The sequence below is a fragment of the Carlito syrichta genome, unplaced genomic scaffold (assembly GCF_000164805.1).
Source record: "Carlito syrichta isolate Samal-C Ts95f unplaced genomic scaffold, Tarsius_syrichta-2.0.1 Scaffold314836, whole genome shotgun sequence".
In the NCBI taxonomy this organism is placed as follows: Eukaryota; Metazoa; Chordata; class Mammalia; order Primates; family Tarsiidae; genus Carlito; species Carlito syrichta.
Window position 1 is genome coordinate 79,503 of NW_007258932.1, and position 16,792 is coordinate 96,294.

The 16,792-nt window shown below is 53.3% G+C and overlaps 2 protein-coding genes across 3 annotated transcripts in view; one reads left to right on the forward strand and one right to left on the reverse strand.

Moving 5' to 3' along the window:
- The window catches only part of ITGB7 (integrin subunit beta 7), a 14,191-nt gene extending 4,996 nt beyond the window's left edge, over window positions 1-9,195 (forward strand). The window contains exons 3-12 of the mRNA XM_021705932.1: window positions 1,533-1,691; window positions 1,979-2,074; window positions 2,219-2,308; window positions 5,133-5,279; window positions 5,892-6,085; window positions 6,731-6,954; window positions 7,175-7,394; window positions 7,536-7,744; window positions 8,087-8,247; window positions 9,105-9,195. Of these exons, the coding sequence (XP_021561607.1) occupies window positions 1,533-1,691; window positions 1,979-2,074; window positions 2,219-2,308; window positions 5,133-5,279; window positions 5,892-6,085; window positions 6,731-6,954; window positions 7,175-7,394; window positions 7,536-7,744; window positions 8,087-8,247; window positions 9,105-9,185 (1,581 nt within the window). The 3' untranslated portion in view covers window positions 9,186-9,195. The remainder of the gene's footprint in view (window positions 1-1,532; window positions 1,692-1,978; window positions 2,075-2,218; window positions 2,309-5,132; window positions 5,280-5,891; window positions 6,086-6,730; window positions 6,955-7,174; window positions 7,395-7,535; window positions 7,745-8,086; window positions 8,248-9,104) is intronic.
- Window positions 9,196-12,388: 3,193 nt separating this feature from the next.
- Window positions 12,389-16,792, reverse strand: part of ZNF740 (zinc finger protein 740) — a 7,697-nt gene continuing 3,293 nt past the window's right edge. The window contains exons 2-6 of one of the 2 annotated variants that reach the window (XM_008072054.2): window positions 16,146-16,295; window positions 15,713-15,802; window positions 15,130-15,253; window positions 14,397-14,515; window positions 12,389-13,079 (exon numbers count right to left, since the gene is read on the reverse strand). In XM_008072054.2, coding sequence (XP_008070245.1) covers window positions 12,990-13,079; window positions 14,397-14,515; window positions 15,130-15,253; window positions 15,713-15,802; window positions 16,146-16,295 — 573 coding nt within the window. In that variant the 3' untranslated portion in view covers window positions 12,389-12,989. Of the gene's footprint in view, window positions 13,080-13,571; window positions 13,733-14,396; window positions 14,516-15,129; window positions 15,254-15,712; window positions 15,803-16,145; window positions 16,296-16,792 lie in introns of those variants that run through there. The other variant, XM_021705929.1, reaches the window with a different exon arrangement.

A 16,792-nucleotide genomic window follows, 5' to 3' on the forward strand; every position in this document is an offset into this window, starting at 1 on the left:
TGCTCTCGGCCACTGCAGCCTCGACCTGCTGGGCTCCGGCGATCCTTCTGCCTCAGCCTTCCAAGTAGCTGGAACTACAGGCGCACACTACCACGCCCGCTAATTTTTGATTTATTGTAGGGACAAGGTCTTGGCAAGTTGCCTAGGTGGTTCTCAAACTCGCAGGCTCAGGCAATCCACTTGCCTTGGCCTCCCAAAGTGCTGGGATTACAGGCTGAGCCACCAAGCCCGGCCGCCAATCGCTTTCTATAGTATTATGGTAAATGTTCAGGCTCTGCTTACGAGTAAGAACATGTGGTACTCTGTTGTTTCTGTGATAGATCACTGAGTATGATAGACTCTAAATCCATTCAAGTTGGTGTGAAGTCAATATGCACATTTATTTTTACAATTACCTGGTGGATTGGAGTAAAAAAAATTTTTTTTTTCGAGTCAGAGTCTCACTGTCATGCCTACTGGAATACAGTGGCACACTGACAGCCACTACAGTCTCGACCTGTTGGGCTTAAACGATCCTTCCACCTCAGCCTTCCAAGTAGCTAGAACCACAGACGTGCACCACCACGCTTGGCTAATTTAAAAAAAAAAATTTAAGCCGGGCTGGGTGGCTCAGCCTGTAATCCCGCACCTTTGGGAGGTTGAGGTGAGTGGATTGACTGAACCTGCGGGTTTGAGACCCGACTGGGCAGCAAGACCTCATCTCTACAATAAATTAAAAAATCAGCCGGGTGTGGTAGTGCGCGCCTGTAATTCCGGCTACTCGGAAGGCTGAGGCGGAAGGATCGCCGGAGCCCAGCAGGTCGAGGCTGCGGTGGCCGGGAGCGGCCACTGCACTCCAGTCTGGGCGACAGAGTGAGACTCCAACTCAAAAAAAAAAAAAAAAAAATTTATTGTAGAGATGAGGGCTCACCAAGTTGCTTAGACTTGTCTTTAACTCCTAGGCTCAGGCAATCCTCTTGTCTTAGCCTCCCAAAGTGCTGGGATTGCAAGTGTGAGCCACTGAGCCCGGTGGAGTAAAATATCTTGAGGAAGAGGTGTGTTTTTCTTTTTTTTTTTTTGAGTGGGAGTCTCACTCTGTCGCCCAGACTGGAGTGCAATGGCCGCTTCTGGCCACCGCAGCCTCGACCTGCTGGGCTCCGGCGACCCTTCCGCCTCAGCTTTCCAAGTAGTTGGAACTACAGGTGCACACTACCACGCCCGGCTAATTTTTTGATTTATTGTAGAGATGAAGTCTCGCCAAGTTGCCCAGGTGGGTCTCGAACCCGTGGGCTCAGACAATTCACTCACCTCGGCCTCCCGAAGCGCGGGACTACAGGCTGAGCCACCGAGGCCGGCCGTGTTTTTCTAGTTCATCAGAAGGCAGTGGCCTTATTTTGGGGACCTGGGGAGAGCAGGGCGCAGCGAGAAGCGGGAGGCAAGGCAGATGGACAAACTGACTCCAAATGAGGCTAGCCAAACCCTTGCCCTATAACTCTGGTGGGTAGCTTGAAGGCCATGTCCACTTATACAGCCTCCCCCCCACTGCACCCCAGGAGCAGATTGGCTGGAGAAATGTGTCCCGGCTCCTCGTGTTCACTTCAGACGACACATTCCACACAGCTGGGGATGGGAAGTTGGGTGGCATTTTCATGCCCAGTGATGGTCACTGTCACTTGGACAGCAATGGCCTCTACAGTCGCAGCACAGAGTTTGTAAGTCCCCGCTCTTACCCTGCCCCTCCCCATCTGAGCCACACCTCCTGTCCTGCCGGGACCCCCGCCCTCAGCCTCACACTCCTCACTGGTGACCCCCCTGTAGACAGCCTGTCTTCCTCCCTAGTGGGTGCTCAGACAGGAAACTTGTGTCACCTTCCTACTCCTTCCTGAGCCTCCAGGGTTCCTCTGACTGGTGGGGCCCTGGGTCCTGGATCTCCAGGCTGCGGGGAACTTGCGGGGTGTGGGAGAGAGGGCACTCACCTTGCCCCTGCTCCCTGCCCCAGGACTACCCCTCCGTGGGCCAGGTAGCCCAGGCTCTCTCTGCAGCAAACATCCAGCCCATCTTTGCTGTCACCAGTGCCATACTGCCTGTCTACCAGGTGAGAATTGTCTACATGTGAGCCCCCCAGCCTGACCCCAGCTTTCCCCATTCTCTGCACCTCTTATACCCTCCTTCCAGCCCCCTGGGTGCCCATTTTCCTACAGCTGTGACCCACCGTTTCCCTCAACTCCCCGAAACTCAGGAGCTGAGTAAGCTGATTCCTAAGTCTGCAGTGGGAGAACTGAGTGAGGACTCCAGCAATGTGGTGCAGCTCATCATGGACGCCTACAACGTGAGGGGCCGGGACGGGAGGCTGGCGAGGCTGGGCTCTGGGGAAACTGGGAAAAGGGCCCTGGGGAGGGTGGCAGAAGGAAGAAGGTATGATCACGTTTTGGCCTAACATTCCACGGCTCCTATCTATGGCTTGCACAGGGCTGCCATTAACAGCTCACTCCCTCAGCCTCCCATTCCTAAATCTTTTTTGAGTTGGAGTCTCAGCTCTGTCACCCAGGTTATCCTTCTGCCGCAGCCTTCCAAGTAGCTGGAACTAAAGGTGCATACCACTACACCCGGATATATATCATGACCACTGCATCCTTGGCCTACTGGGCTCAGGTGATCCCTCTGCCTCAGCCTTCCAAGTAGCTGGAACCACAGACATGTGCCATTACGCCTGGTTACTTATTTTGATTTATTGTAGAGATGAGGTCTCGCCATGTTGCTCAGGCTGGTCTCAAACCCCTGAGCTCAGGCAATCCTCTCGCCTCCGCCTCCCAAATTGCTGGGATTATAGGCGTGAGCCTCCGTGCCCAGCCACATTCCTAAATCTTTTTTTCTTTTTGAGTTGGAGTCCCAGACCGGAGTGCAGTGGCATGCTTCTGGGCCACCGCAGCCTCCACCTGCTGGGCTCCAGTAATCCTTCCACCTCAGCCTTCCAAGTAGCAGGAACTACAGGAGAGCGCTACCACACCTGGCTAATTTTTTTTATTTATGGTGGAGACGAGATCTTGCCATGTTGCCCGGGTGGATCTCGAACCCGTGGGCTCAGGCAGTCCACTTGCCTTGGCCTCCCAAAGTGCTGGGATTACAAGCTGAGCCACCGAGCCCAGCCCACATTCCTAGATCTTAAGTGACTGCTCTGGCAAGAAAGAAAAGTTATGCCGGGTTCGGTGGCTCATCCTGTAATCCTGTGCCTTTGGGAGGCTGAGGTGAGTGGATCGCCTGAGCCCGCGGGTTCGAGACACGCCTGGGCAGCGAGACCTCATCTCTACAATAAATCAAAAAATCAGCCAGGTGTGGTAGCGCATGCCTGTAATTCCGGCTACTCGGAAGGCTGAGGCGGAAGGATCGCCAGAGCCCAGCAGGTTGAGGCAGCGGTGTCTGGGAGCGGCCACTGCACTCCAGTCTGGGCGACAAAGTGAGACTCCAACACAAAAAAAGAAAAAAGAAAAGTTACATCCATTGAGCTTTGATTTCCTGCCAAGTGCTGCCACAGGTGCACATGCTGTTTGCTACTTCAAACCCCTGCCCAAACCCCTGTTTCCTAGCTTTATCAACCCTGTCTTACAGATGAGGAGGCAGACATAGAGAGGATAAGTGACTCGCCCAAGGTCACACAGATAACAAATGGAAGGGTTGACATTTATCCGCGGTCGGTCTGTATGTAAATAATGTGAGACCTGGAGTCTTCTTTCACTAAGTTTATAAAACAATTTAGAGATATTTTATTATTTTTATTTTTATTTTATTTTATTTTTTGAGTTGGAGTCTCACTGTCGCCCAGACTGGAGTGCAGTGGCCGCTCCGGGCCACTGCAGCCTCAATCTGCCGGGCTCTGGCAATCCTTCCGCCTCAGCCTTCCAAGTACCTGGAACTACAGGCGCACGCTACCACGCCCGGCTAATTTTTTATTTATTGTAGAGATGAGGTCTCACCAAGTTGCCCAGGCGGGTCTCGAACCCTCAGGCTCAGGCAATCCACTCATCTTGGCCTTTCAAAGTGCTGGGATTACGGGCTGAGCCACTGAGCCCGGCCCCCTTTTTTTTTTTAGTTGAAGTCTCTGTCACCTAGGCTGGAGTGCAGAGGGATGCTCATGGCCACCTCAGCGTTGACCTGCCTGGGCTCTGGCAATCCTTCCGCCTTAGCCTCCTAAGTAGCTGGAACTACACAGGTGCATGCTACCACACCCAGCTAATTTTTGATTTATTGTAGAGACGAGGTCTCGCCAAGTTGCCCGGGTTGGTCTTGAACTCGCGGGCTCAGGCAATCCACTCGCCTCGGCCTCCCAAAGTACTGGGATTACAGACTGAGCTACCGAGTCCAGCCCACAAAAATTCTTGTGTTTCTTGGGTTTAGGTTTTATCTCTTCAACTAGACTGTAGGCTTCTTTATTTAATTTTTTGAGACAGGGTCTTGCTCTGCCACTCGGCCTGGAGTTCAGTGGTGTGATCACAGCTCACTGCAGCCTTGATGTCTTGGGCTCAAATGGTCCACCTGCCTCAGCCTCCTGAGTAGCTAAGATTACAGGCACATGCGGCCACACTCAGCAGTTATTTTATTTTTTTGTAAAGACAGGGTCTAACTACGTTGCTCAGACTGATCTTGAACTCCTGGCCTCAAGCAATCCTCCCACCTCAGCCTCCCACCTTGGCTTTCCAAAGATTGCAGGCGTGAGCCACCACGTCCAGCGACTATAGGCTTCTTGATGACAGGGACTGTGTCCTAAACCTATGCAAAAAAATTGGAGACAGTATCAAATTTTCCAGGACAAGCTCAGTGTAATGAGTCTGCTTCGTAGACCTTGCGTGTATCCAGGTTATGTGTCCCCGTTTGGGGTTTCACAAACACAGTCACTGCCTGTGTACAGCGCCTGGCCAGCCCCTGACCCCTAGGGGGCCCTCCCTGGCAGGTGCACTGAAATGCTCTCTCAGAGGCCTCTGGATCCCTGTATTCCGCTGAAGGGTGTCACAGGTCCTTCCTTCAGACAGGCCTCCCAACTGGGCAGAAGAATGGGAGGAGCCCCAGAGGCAGGATGTGGTAGAACTGGGACCGCCTGGAGAGGGCATGGAGGCTTGGGGTCCTGCTCTCATGGGGTTCCTCCGTCTCTCTTCCCACAGAGCCTGTCATCCACTGTGACCCTTGAACACTCTTCACTCCCCCCTGGAGTCCGGATCTCTTACAAATCCCAGTGTGAGGGTCCTGAGACGAGGGAGGGTAAGGCTGGGAATCGAGGACAATGCAGCCAGGTCCGAACCAACCAGACGGTGAGAGCTGGCCAGGACGGGCAGAAGGAGGGAGGTGGGGGTGGGAATGGGAGGTCAAAGCAGGCAGGGAACATGGGGAGCAGGCCCAGGGCGGTGCGGGCCTCCGTCTGTCCTGCGGGGGCTACTGAGTGGTGTCCTCTGTTTCTTTTTTTTTTTTTTTTGGAGTCGGAGTCTCACTCTGTCGCCCAGGCTGGAGTGCAGTGGCATGCTCACGGCCACGGCAGCCTTGGCCTGATGGGCTCAGGAGATCCTTCCACCTCAGCCAGAATTCTAAGTAGCTGGAACTACAGGCATGTTCCACCATACTCGGCTAATTTTTCAATTTATTGTAGAGATGAGGTCTCGCCATGTTGCTCAGGCTGGTCTTGAACCTGTGGACTCAGGCAATCCTCTCACCTCAGCTTCCCAAAGTGCTGGGATTATAGGCGTGAGCCACTGTGCCCTCCCAGCTGTGTGCCCGTCCTCTCTGTTTCTAGGAGATGGGCGTTATCATGACTCTACCCCTTCATTTACAAAGGTGTAGGGTTCTGGATGATTGGTGGGCTGGGGGTGGGGGACTGTGCACACATGCGTGTATAATCCTGGTTTGAGTTCCACCTACCTTGTCCTCAGGTGAATTTCTGGGTTACTCTCCAAGCCACCCACTGCCTCCCGGAGCCCCATCTCCTGCGACTCCGGGCCCTTGGCTTCTCAGAGGAGCTGGCTGTGGAGCTGCACACACTGTGTGATTGTAATTGCAGTGACACCCAGCCCCAGGCTCCCCACTGCAGCGACGGCCAGGGACACCTACAGTGTGGGGTGTGCAGGTGAGGTCTCCTCTTCCGTTGACACCATTGGATCCTCACAGGTGGCCAGCCCTGCCTTCCTGCTCTCTGCCCTCCCACGGGTGCCTCCTGAATAGCCCAGGACTCGCCCCTGAATTTCATTCCCTGAAGCTTCCCAGATGTGCCCAGGCCCTCCCCTTGACCAGAGGTCCCTCCTCTCCTCCACCCCTCGGTGCTCCACTCTACCCTGGCATCCCCTCGTCTCGCTCTAACTCTTTCGAGAATTTGTTTATTTATTTATTTATATTTTTATTTTTTGAGTTGGAGTCTCACTCAGTCGCCCAGACTGGAGTGCAGTGGCCGCTCCCGGCCACCGCAGCCTCGACCTGCTGGGCTCTGGCGATCCTTCCGCCTCAGCCTTCCGAGCAGCTGGAATTACAGGCATGTGCTACCACGCCCGGCTAATTTTTTGACTTATTGTAGAGATGAAGTCTCGCTGCCCAGGCGGGTCTCGAACCCGCGGGCTCAGGCAATCCACTCACCTCAGCCTCCCAAAGGCGCGGGATTACAGGCTGAGCCACCGAGCCCAGCTCTTTCGAGAATTTGTTGAGAGGATACTGGGAGGGACAGGTCAGGAGTGGTCCAACTCCCTGACCCAGTTCTCTCTCCTCTGCCTTCCCCTCCCAGCTGTGTGCCCGGCCGCCTGGGTCGGCTCTGTGAGTGCTCCGAGGCCGAGTTGTCCTCCCTGGATCTGGAAGCCGGGTGCCGGGCCCCCAACGGGACAGGGCCTCTGTGCAGTGGGAAGGGCCGGTGTCAGTGCGGACGCTGCAGCTGCAGCGGACAGAGCTCCGGGCGCCTGTGCGAGTGCGATGACGCCAGCTGTGAGCGCCACGAGGGCATCCTCTGTGGAGGTACCTGGAGCATGGGGGGGCGGCAGGCTCTGAGAGGCCCTCCCAAGGCGCTTAGGCTCTGGGAGCTCCGTGGCACTGAGGGCGAACGGTGGGAATTCTGGTCTGGTGAGCGTGTGTCTGGCGCACTTGAAAGTGACTGGATGCTTGGGGCTGCGGTGCACGTGATGGCCGACTGAGTGTGGGGAGAATGGTGGTCACCCTGTGCGTGACTCTTACCCAGGCTTCGGCAGCTGCCAGTGCGGGGTGTGTCACTGTCGTGCCAACCGCACGGGCAGAGCATGTGAGTGCAGCGGGGACGAGGACAGCTGTGTCAGTCCCGAGGGAGGGCTCTGCAGTGGACACGGACACTGCAAATGCAACCGCTGCCAGTGCTCGGACGGCTACTTCGGTGCTCTGTGTGACCAGTGCCCAGGCTGCAAGACACCATGTGAGAGATACAGGTGAGGCCTCAGGCCTGAGTCTTGGGAGCAGGGGCACAGTAGGGCTCACTGAGCCGCTCCCACCTGCCTCCTTCCTGCGTGTGATGGGTAAGGGTCAGTGGGTGACAGCTGCCCAGCTGACTTCCTGCATCCACCACACAGGGACTGTGCCGAGTGTGAGGCCTTTGGGACTGGCCCCCTGGCCACCAATTGCAGCAGGGTCTGTGCCCACGTCAACATGACCCTGGCCTTGGACCCTGTCTTGGATGATGGCTGGTGCAAGGAGAGGACCCTGGACAACCAGCTGTTCTTCTTCTCCGTGGAGGAGAAAGCCGGAGGCAGGGTCGTGCTGAGAGTGAGACCCCAAGAGAGTGAGTGCCCAAGAGAGTGAGTGGGCAGAGACACCAGGGACATGGCTGACGAGTCCTGGAAGTTTCATGGGCGGGGCTCAGAGCTTGGGCAGGAGGTGGTGAAGATAACGGGAAACCAGGTGGGGGCGGGGGGTGGGGGCGAGGCAGAGCTGAGTCCAGGACAAAGGCAGAGGAGGAGGCAAGTGGCCAAGGCCCTGGGCTGTGAGGACAACCATGGACCCTGCTGGTTCCCTTCGCCCTCAGTGACAGAGAGGGTTGGAGAGGCAGCACACATCGTGGGCCGCTGTGGCTCGGTCTCTGTGCCCAGTCTGCAGAAGTCTGTGTTCTGTCTCTTCCTCACAGAGGGAGCAGACCACACCCAGGCCATTGTGCTGGGCTGCGTGGGGGGCATCGTAGCAGTGGGGCTGGGGCTGGTCCTGGCTTACCGGCTCTCGGTGGAAATCTACGACCGCCGGGAATACAATCGCTTTGAGAAAGAGCAGCAGCAACTCACCTGGAAGCAGGTGCGACTGCCTCCCACCCCGCAGGGCTGGCTTTCCTTGCTTGCTTTCCTGGTTGGCCCCCGTTTGCTCTCTGCTTCCCCACTCCGTGTGCCCAGCCCCGCCTCCTCCCTCCTAGGTGGCCTCCATCCCCTCCACACTTGATCAGTTTCTCTAACTCCCATCAGTTCCTCGAACCCAGATCAAGTAATTGGTTGGCCTACATTAGGGGACAAAAGGCCAGGCATGGCGTCTCAGGCCTATAGTCCCAGCACTTTGGGAGGCCAAGGTGAGAGGACTGCCTGAGCCCACGGGTTCAAGACCAGCCTGGGCGACTTGGCGAGACCTCATCTCAATTAAAAAAAAAAAAAAAATTGGCCGGGCTTGGTGGCTCAGCCTGTAATCCCGCGCTTTGGGAGGCTGAGGTGAGTGGATTGCCTGAGCCTGCGGGTTCGAGACCCGCCTAGGCAACTTGGCAAGACCTCATCTCTACAATAAATCAAAAAATCAGCCGGGCGTGATAGCGCGCACCTGTAGTTCCAGCTACTTGGAAGGCTGAGGTGGAAGGATCCCCGGAGCCCAGCAGGTCGAGGCTGCGGTGGCCGGGAGCAGCCACTGCACTCCAGTCTGGGCAACAGAGTGAGACTCCAACTCAAAAAAAAAAAAAAAATTAGCTGGGCGTGGTGGCGCATGCCTGTAGTTCCAGCTACTTGAAAGGCTGAGGCAGAAGGATCGCCTGAGCCCAGCAGGTCAAGGCTGTGGTGGGCATGAGTGTGCCACTGCTCTCCAGCCTAGATGAAAGTGAGATTCCAACTAAAAAACGAAAAGGGGGACAAGGAACCCTGGAGTATTTCCTCATGGTTTATGATATCTTTTCCCAGGACAACAATCCTCTCTACAAAAGTGCCATCACGACCATCATCAATCCCCGCTTTCAGGAGGCAGACAGTCCTGCTCTCTGAAGGAGGGCAGCATGTCATCCGGCCTCTTCTTTCTGGGAGGACAGCGGGAATTGGAGGTGGGGGAAGGCTGGGTCTCTCAGGCTGGAACCTGGCAGGGGACTCATGCACTGCTGAGCAGTGGTCTCCACCTAACCTTGAGTGACACCCAACAGGCTGCTTCCTACAATTGTGACCCTGCTTCCGTGCCTCAAGGAGTAGGCACCACCCACCAAATATACAATAAAGTCTCACCTCAGCCCACAGCTGCCATTCAGCTTTATCTTACCAAGGCCAAGGCTCAGGAAAAGCTCACATCCATCCTCCTCCTTACTACCAGAGGGCAGGCAGAGGAGCGCAAACCTGAAGGTGCAGGGGACCCCAGGTGCTGTCTGGAACCAGGTTTGGAGAGGGCTGTGAATTCCCAGGGGCTGCTGAGGCAGGAGGGCCATAGCCCACACTTGGGGAACACTGCATCTGGTGGTGTTTCACCCCATTGTCCTGCTGCACGTCTTTTGGCTCTTGTTCGAACCTGATGCTATTGCTTCTACTTGTTGCTCCTCTGTGAGGGGGAGTTTAAAAATGGTTTATAGGAGCTGAAGTTATGTGCTATATTAGGGAGAAAAAAAGAAAACCACTCTGAAAAAGTTTTCCAGAGGATGTTCTTCCCAAAGAGGAGATAGTATGTAGAAAAGCCCCATTTTCCTTTTATTTAAATATCCTAAATATATCACGAAGGAACATACACTGCACTTTAATGGTAAAAAGATACAAGTTTATAACATCTTATAAAAACTACCATTTAAAAGTGATCTTGTCCATTTGATATCCCCCTCCCCCATAGCAAAATAAGTATATTAAAAAAAAAAGAGTGGAGAGGAAGGACAGGAAAGGGAGAGTTGAAGACAAATGCCCCAGGGCCACAGCAGAGGCAGAGCGCATCTGGGGAGGGGCTCAAGTCGCAGAGGGACTCCCCTCAGCTGACCCTCCAATGTCAAGCTGCGGGGCTAAATCCGTAGCTAAGTGATGACGAGGTTGCTGGGGTGGACGGAAAAGACGTGGGGTGCGGGGCAGGGATGGTGGGGCCTGGTGCAGCAGTCCCACCCAGGATCCGGCACAACTCTCCCCTAGTCCGGACTCCATGGCCTGGTCTCAGAGCCTGCCCTGACTCCCCACACAGCTGAAGCATTGGCATTGTTCCAGTGCTAGGCCCACCCCAGCAAGGAGGGGTGCGTGCTGGCCAGGAGCCTCTGTGGTTCCCTGGGATGCAGGGGGACTCGGCCCCTCAGGGTGGTAAGCCACTTCACTCACCGCTTTGCTCCTCTCTCCTCACATGCCCACTGCCCCAGAACATCAGCACCCCAACACCTGAAAGAACTGCCTGCTCAAGGGCCACCACCAACTCTTGGCAGGGGGTCCGCTATGGCTTTCTGCACATCCACACTGAGTTTCCCTCCCTCCCACATGGGCAGGAAGCCATGGTCTGCAGGGTGCCAGGGCACCTTCTGACCTAGTACATGGTACACACAGGGCCTAGTCATGCATATGGTTATCTCCACACACCCCCCCATCCCAAAGAGATGAGCTGCAAGCAGTAGGGAGTAAGGCCTCCCATTTTCTAGCGCATTTTTGGGAGGACAGTTTTCTAAATGTTTAAAATGGTGGTCTAGAGAGTGCTGGGAGATGTGGGGTCAATCCTCCCAGCAGTGAATGACAGAAAAATCCCAGCCCCAGCAGAGCTCTCTAATAGGAAGGGGCTGGCTCACATGCAGAAAGGTGCCCTTGCCTGCAGTCACTGCAGGGCAGATCCAAGGACTCAGGTCAAAGTTCTGGACCACATCAAATGGGAGTGTCAGCATAAAGCCAGAAGAGTACACAGCAGCAAACGGTCCGCAGTGTCAGCCCAGTGGGTTGCAGATACTGCCAGGGAAAATCCCTTTTTCTCCCTGAAATACTTATACCAGAGGCAAGGACGACTCCTAGCCCCATCTCCCAGGAATAGGTTAACAGCCAGCAATTGCTGCCATCCCTTCCCCACATTTTCTGGGAAATGGAGTCACACTTCCAGAAGGCTGCATCTCAGAACCCCCCCACCCCCAACAGTCTGGTGCTCAGGTTTACCCAGTCTCCATGATTCCTAAGGTAGTTCTCTCCTCATCCCTCTCTGGGGGACAGGTCAGGGCAGGCCACAGTGAAGATCAACCAAACCCAGAACTTCCCACAAGGATCTTTTCTTTAGCAGGAAGAAAGGGTTTATTTCACCTTAGAAAATTTATGTTCACAAGCCCTGGAATAGAAATGCCCTAACCAACAGCTTGGTGAGTCAATTAAAAAAAAAAAATCCCTCCAAAAGAAAGCCCTCCTGTTCCCTAAATTGTGTTCCTCAGCTCCTGCTGGGATCTTAAGCACCCTTCAGGTATGGGCAGGAGGTGGCTGTTTTCTGCTCAGCCTTCCCTAAGGTGAGGGGCCAGAGAAGGGTTTGGCTCAATAACAGGCCATCTCCTCCAAGCACATGAACACCAACAATCACATCACACACACACACACACACACACACACACACACACACACACACAGCCCTGATTGCTTTTTGGGGGGTGGACAAGGTGGTGGTGTTGGAGCAGAGAGGAGCAAAGAATATGGTTCAGAATAAAACCTACAGTAGGTTCTTCTTCAGCCTTTCTCTGCAACACCCCTCCCCCATTCCTTGTTGGGTAGGGATGGCCATCAAGGAGAGAGCCAAGATCGTGTTCTTTGGGACCAAAGGACAGACCCCCTGTCTCCTCTGCCCAAATACAGTGATAGGACTTGGGGCGGGAGAACAGCTCCTACTGCCAGTCATGGCAGAAGACCACACATTTGTTTCTTGAACAGCTGTTTACCCAACTTGGGACTAGTCTTGGGTTGTTCCTAAGAGGGCAGGAGAAAAGAGAACCACTCGGACGTCCACGACTCCTTGCTCAATACCTCTGTCTGGCTTGAGTCAGTGGCTGCGAGGTAGCCACAAATTAACTCCAAGATCAGTTGCCCAAAAAAGAAGAGGGCCTCATGGGCCACTCTCACCCAAGTTTCCTCCTAAAGGCACTTGAGCTGACCCCATCAGGTACCAGAGTGGCATGGGCCATGACAACACCCATGGGTGCAACTCTTGCTCTCCCCTTGCGGAAGTAAGAGGTGCCACCCGCTCTCTCTGGATCCAGCACTTGCGTGCTCCCCTCCGCTTTTCCTTTTGTCCCTACAGAAAAGGAGGCCAGAAAAGCTCAGCTGCCATTCCTGATCCTATTCTTCAAACAGGAGCTCAAGTGCATGGCTGGGGAACACGAGGAGCTACTGCAACTCAAAACTCAGTGTTGGGAGAGGGCTGGATCAGCAGTTCTTGCTCTGGACCAGGACTCTATGCCTCCAGATTACCTGCATCCACAGTTTACCTGAAGTTGCTTTTGGATAAACAAAGAACAGAACAAACAAATTCCCTTCCCCAATCTTGTCCATTTCAGCTGCCAGCTGGAGTCCAAGGTTGTGGGAGCCATACTTCAGTCTTGGTCCTGTACCCTGAGTCCCCACCTATGACCTCAGCCAAGGGTCCGGGGACTAGCTCCCCTACCCAGGAATGCTGTAGGAACTTCCCCGAGATACTCATCGTCTCAGATTATTTACAGAGCTGAGGCTCTGGGGCCATGTCCCCTGATGCACTCTTCTGGTCTCCTGGGTCCACTCCTCTGGGAGGGGGACAGGTTCGACAGGGCGGTGGTGGGACCATCAGACCAGAGGGGGTGCGCTCTTCGGTAGATTCTTCTGATTGCTCCCACCACCCAGGGCCCCTTGCGCCTATAGAGAAAACTGCCCGTCGGAAGTCTTGGACTGGCACCCTTGGCACATCCGTTTGTGTCTGAGTAATCGATCTGTTCGAGAAAAACACTGAGAAGAAAGGGAGGGTTAAGTGCCTGAGAGGAGAAACTCAGCTACCTGTTGGCTAACTTCTACTCTACCCACGCAGGCAGATGACACATTCTACATCCCCTCAGCATGTGCACAGACAGGCCGAGCACACAGTGGTTAAGTATGTGAGCTCTAGAGACATGGTGCCCGGGTCTTAACCCTGGCTCTACTGTTTAGCTGCTGTGTGACCTTGGGCAAGGTATCGAACAGCTGGAACCTATTTGCTCATCTGTAAAACAAGGCTAAAAGCACCTACTCACAGGGCAGCTGCCTCGCTCATCAAATATTTATTGGGAATCTCTCTCAAGGCAGGTACATTTCTTGGGGCTGAGGACAGAGTGAGAACCAGAGGGACAAAGTCTGTATCTCCATGGAACCTTCTGGTATTTTGAAGTTTCAGTGTAGGAGTGTGGAGCAGAGCTGAGGACCTAGCAAAACATCCAGGAAGTGTCAGCTATTATCACTTCTCATCTCTTGTTCTCGTCTTGTTTTGGTCCTGGCTCTTATATTGTCATCAGATCAGATACTGACCCCCAGGGCAAAGATCCTATCTCTTCCTCCAAAGCACAGGAGCTCTGCTCTTAGTCTGCAATGTCCTTGGGAAACTTAACTTCTCCAAACTGCAATTTCCCCTATGTGAAATGAGGACAACACAGCTGTTGAGGAACCCTATGGAGGAACCCTATGGAGTTCATATGAGGATTCAATGAAGTATGCTTTCACAGTGCCTGGCACAGAGTAAGTGCTCAAGAAACACTTTTATAATTATTCTTCAATATTCTAACAGCCCCTATTCATGACCAATGACCAGCCGCCTAAGACCAGAGAGACGCACTCATTCTTTTTTTTTTTTTTTTTTTTTTTTTTTTGAGTTGGAGTCTCACTCGGTCGCCCAGACTGGAGTGCAGTGGCTGCTCCCGGTCACCGCAGCCTCGAACTGCTGGGCCCCGGCGATCCCTCCACCTCAGCCTTCCAAGTAGCCAGAATTACAGGCATGCGCTACCATACCTGGCTGATTTTTTGATTTATTGTAGAGATGAGGTCTCGTTGCCCAGGCGGGTCTCGAACCCGCGGGCTCAGGCAATCCACTCACCTCAGCCTCCCAAAGGCGCGGGATTACAGGCTGAGCCACCGAGCCCGGCTGACGCACTCATTCTAAGGTGCTCCCACTATTATGGCAAGGAATGCCAGCCAGGTTGCCCCTTTGTCAGACAGGAGTGGGGGCTGGCCCTCCTTCCTGGGAAGCAAAGTTTGTGTGTTGGGCTCTAGCAGGGAGAAACACCCTATGAGCCTTACCTGATGACACCGTTCACACTGATAAGGCTTTTCACCACTGTGTACACGCTTGTGGCGCTCCAGGTGGTACTTCTGGATGAAACGCATATCACATATATCACACTCAAATGGCTTCTCACCTGGCCCAGCAGAGAGAGAAGTGAACTGAGGTGGTATGTATGGCAGGGATCTCATTTCAGTTGCTTTCTCAGAAACTTTAACTCCTACCAATGTATAGACACCCAAGCTATCATAAAGGGGAGGATCCCCAAAGTTGCTGGTCTCAGTGACACCAGAAACAGAGCCATGTCATTGCTACCTCACTCACTTATCTTCTTCCTCCTTTCTTTCTTTTTTTGAGTTAAAGTCTTACTCTGTCGCCCAGGCTGGAGTGCAGTGGCATGCTCGCGGCCACTGCAGCCTCGACCTACTGGGCTCAGGTGATCCTTCTGCCTCAGCCTTCCAAGTAGCTGGAATTACAGGCTCACGCCACCATGCCTGGCTAATTTTTTGATTTACTGTAGAGACAAGTCTTGCCAAATTGCCAGGCTGATCTTGAACCTGCGGGCTCAATCCTCTCACCTCGGTCTCCCAAAGTGCTGGGATTATTGGTGTGAGCCATCATGCCCAGCTTTCTTTCTTCATTTCTACTACCAACCCTTTAAAACAAACCCAGCTAGACCCACACATAGACACACAACAGAAGACAAGCTATCAACTATTCTCCCTCTTTGAATAAGAGCAAGCAACTTACCGGTATGAATAAGGATGTGTCTCTTTAGATGATAACTGCTTCTAAAGGCTCCAAAGCAGTGCTCACAAACAAAATTTTTGGGAATCTTTACTTGAAAAGAACCATTCTGTTCCACTACCACCACCTGGGGGCAATAACCATGCATCTCATGAGTCCATCCTTCTCTCCTCTTCCAGGAGAGACCCTAGGTCCACTTCCAGCTGCTGGACAAGGGACCCTGTCTGATACTGTCTAAAGGGGCCATCCTTGCCCATATTCCCTAGTTAGGAGACCCTTGGGGAAGGAGGTGGAGTGGGTCAGCTGTCTGCCCTGTCAAACCCAGCACTCTGAGTAAGACCTTAGCTGGAGTCCGCTCCCCCACCCCCAATGGGACCTCATGCTCCCCAGCCTATACCATAGGTGTTCACAAGGGTGGAGACCAACTACCAAAGTAGTCTCTGGATGAATCTATGGTATATACTCACTGGCTATGAGGGACCAAAAGCATCTAGGGAAAGCTACAGGTTGAGTGACGGAGGTAAGAAAGAGGAAGATTACTCCATTACCAAACTATATCAGTTTGAGGGATTACCCCATTACCTGCCTTTTTAACAGTCTTTTTTGAATGAGAGGCCTCAGATAAGCTGTCATCATCTTTGCGGCTTCGGGACTTATCACTGTCTTTTCGATGGCCCTTTGAAGATAAATCAAATCTAAACTCACAGTCCATCTCAGAACACAAGACAAGATCAAATGCTGCTTTCAAACACACAATTACATGACAGTAAACCACCTACCCCAAAAGCTTAGAAAAAGTGCCATCTAGTTCCTTTCCAAGTACCCTGGTCTTAAGGAGTTATAGGTACAGAAAAGACCTTCCTTAGTTCTCTGAAGTACTGATATTCATTCATTCCCCAGCTAGATTCCTTTCCCCACTTCCCTAAGTGGAAGCAGTGAGGAATCAGAGCTTGGCATCTCCTGGCAGAGAGCTCAGGCCACCCGACCCCCAGGCGCCACGATGGACTCAAGCGCTGTACCTGACTTGAGCACCTCAGCACATCAGGGCTACCCGCCCGCTCGCCATTCTCGGCCTGCTTGCTGGCAATCTGGCTCAGCATCATCTTCTTGCTGGCTGCAGTGGGAACCAAACTCACACCTGCTAGGCCTTCACAAGCCAGGAGACTTGCCTAAGTTGAAAGGAGATGAGGTGTCAGGTCACCCGGCAGGGCAGGGCAAAAACAGACTGCCATCCTCCACAGAACTACCTTTCAGCCCAGCTACAGACAAACTGCTGCTCTCCAGGGAACGGCTCTCCTCACTGCCAAACCCTGCTTCCTTCAAGAGTCCTCCCTAACTCATCTCACCAGGAATTAGTTACTTGTCATCTCTCAATATTTAGATATAGACCAAGTGAATAATGAAGTATTACTATCAGCTCTGTCATTATACTGTGTTAGGTAGGTACAGTGTGTGTATGGCTACATAATACCTAGAAATACCAGGTATTTTTAGGCCATAACTGTGAGTGAGTACAAGGGTCTCTTGCTGACCCACTGAAATGGGAGATCACTAGGGGGCCTTCCTACTTCGTCTCTCAACAGTGCTAAGCTTCAGAGCCCACTTCTGACTGGCAGACCTCACTAGTGACAACTATATATTCTATCAGTTTTTTTTTTTTTTTTTT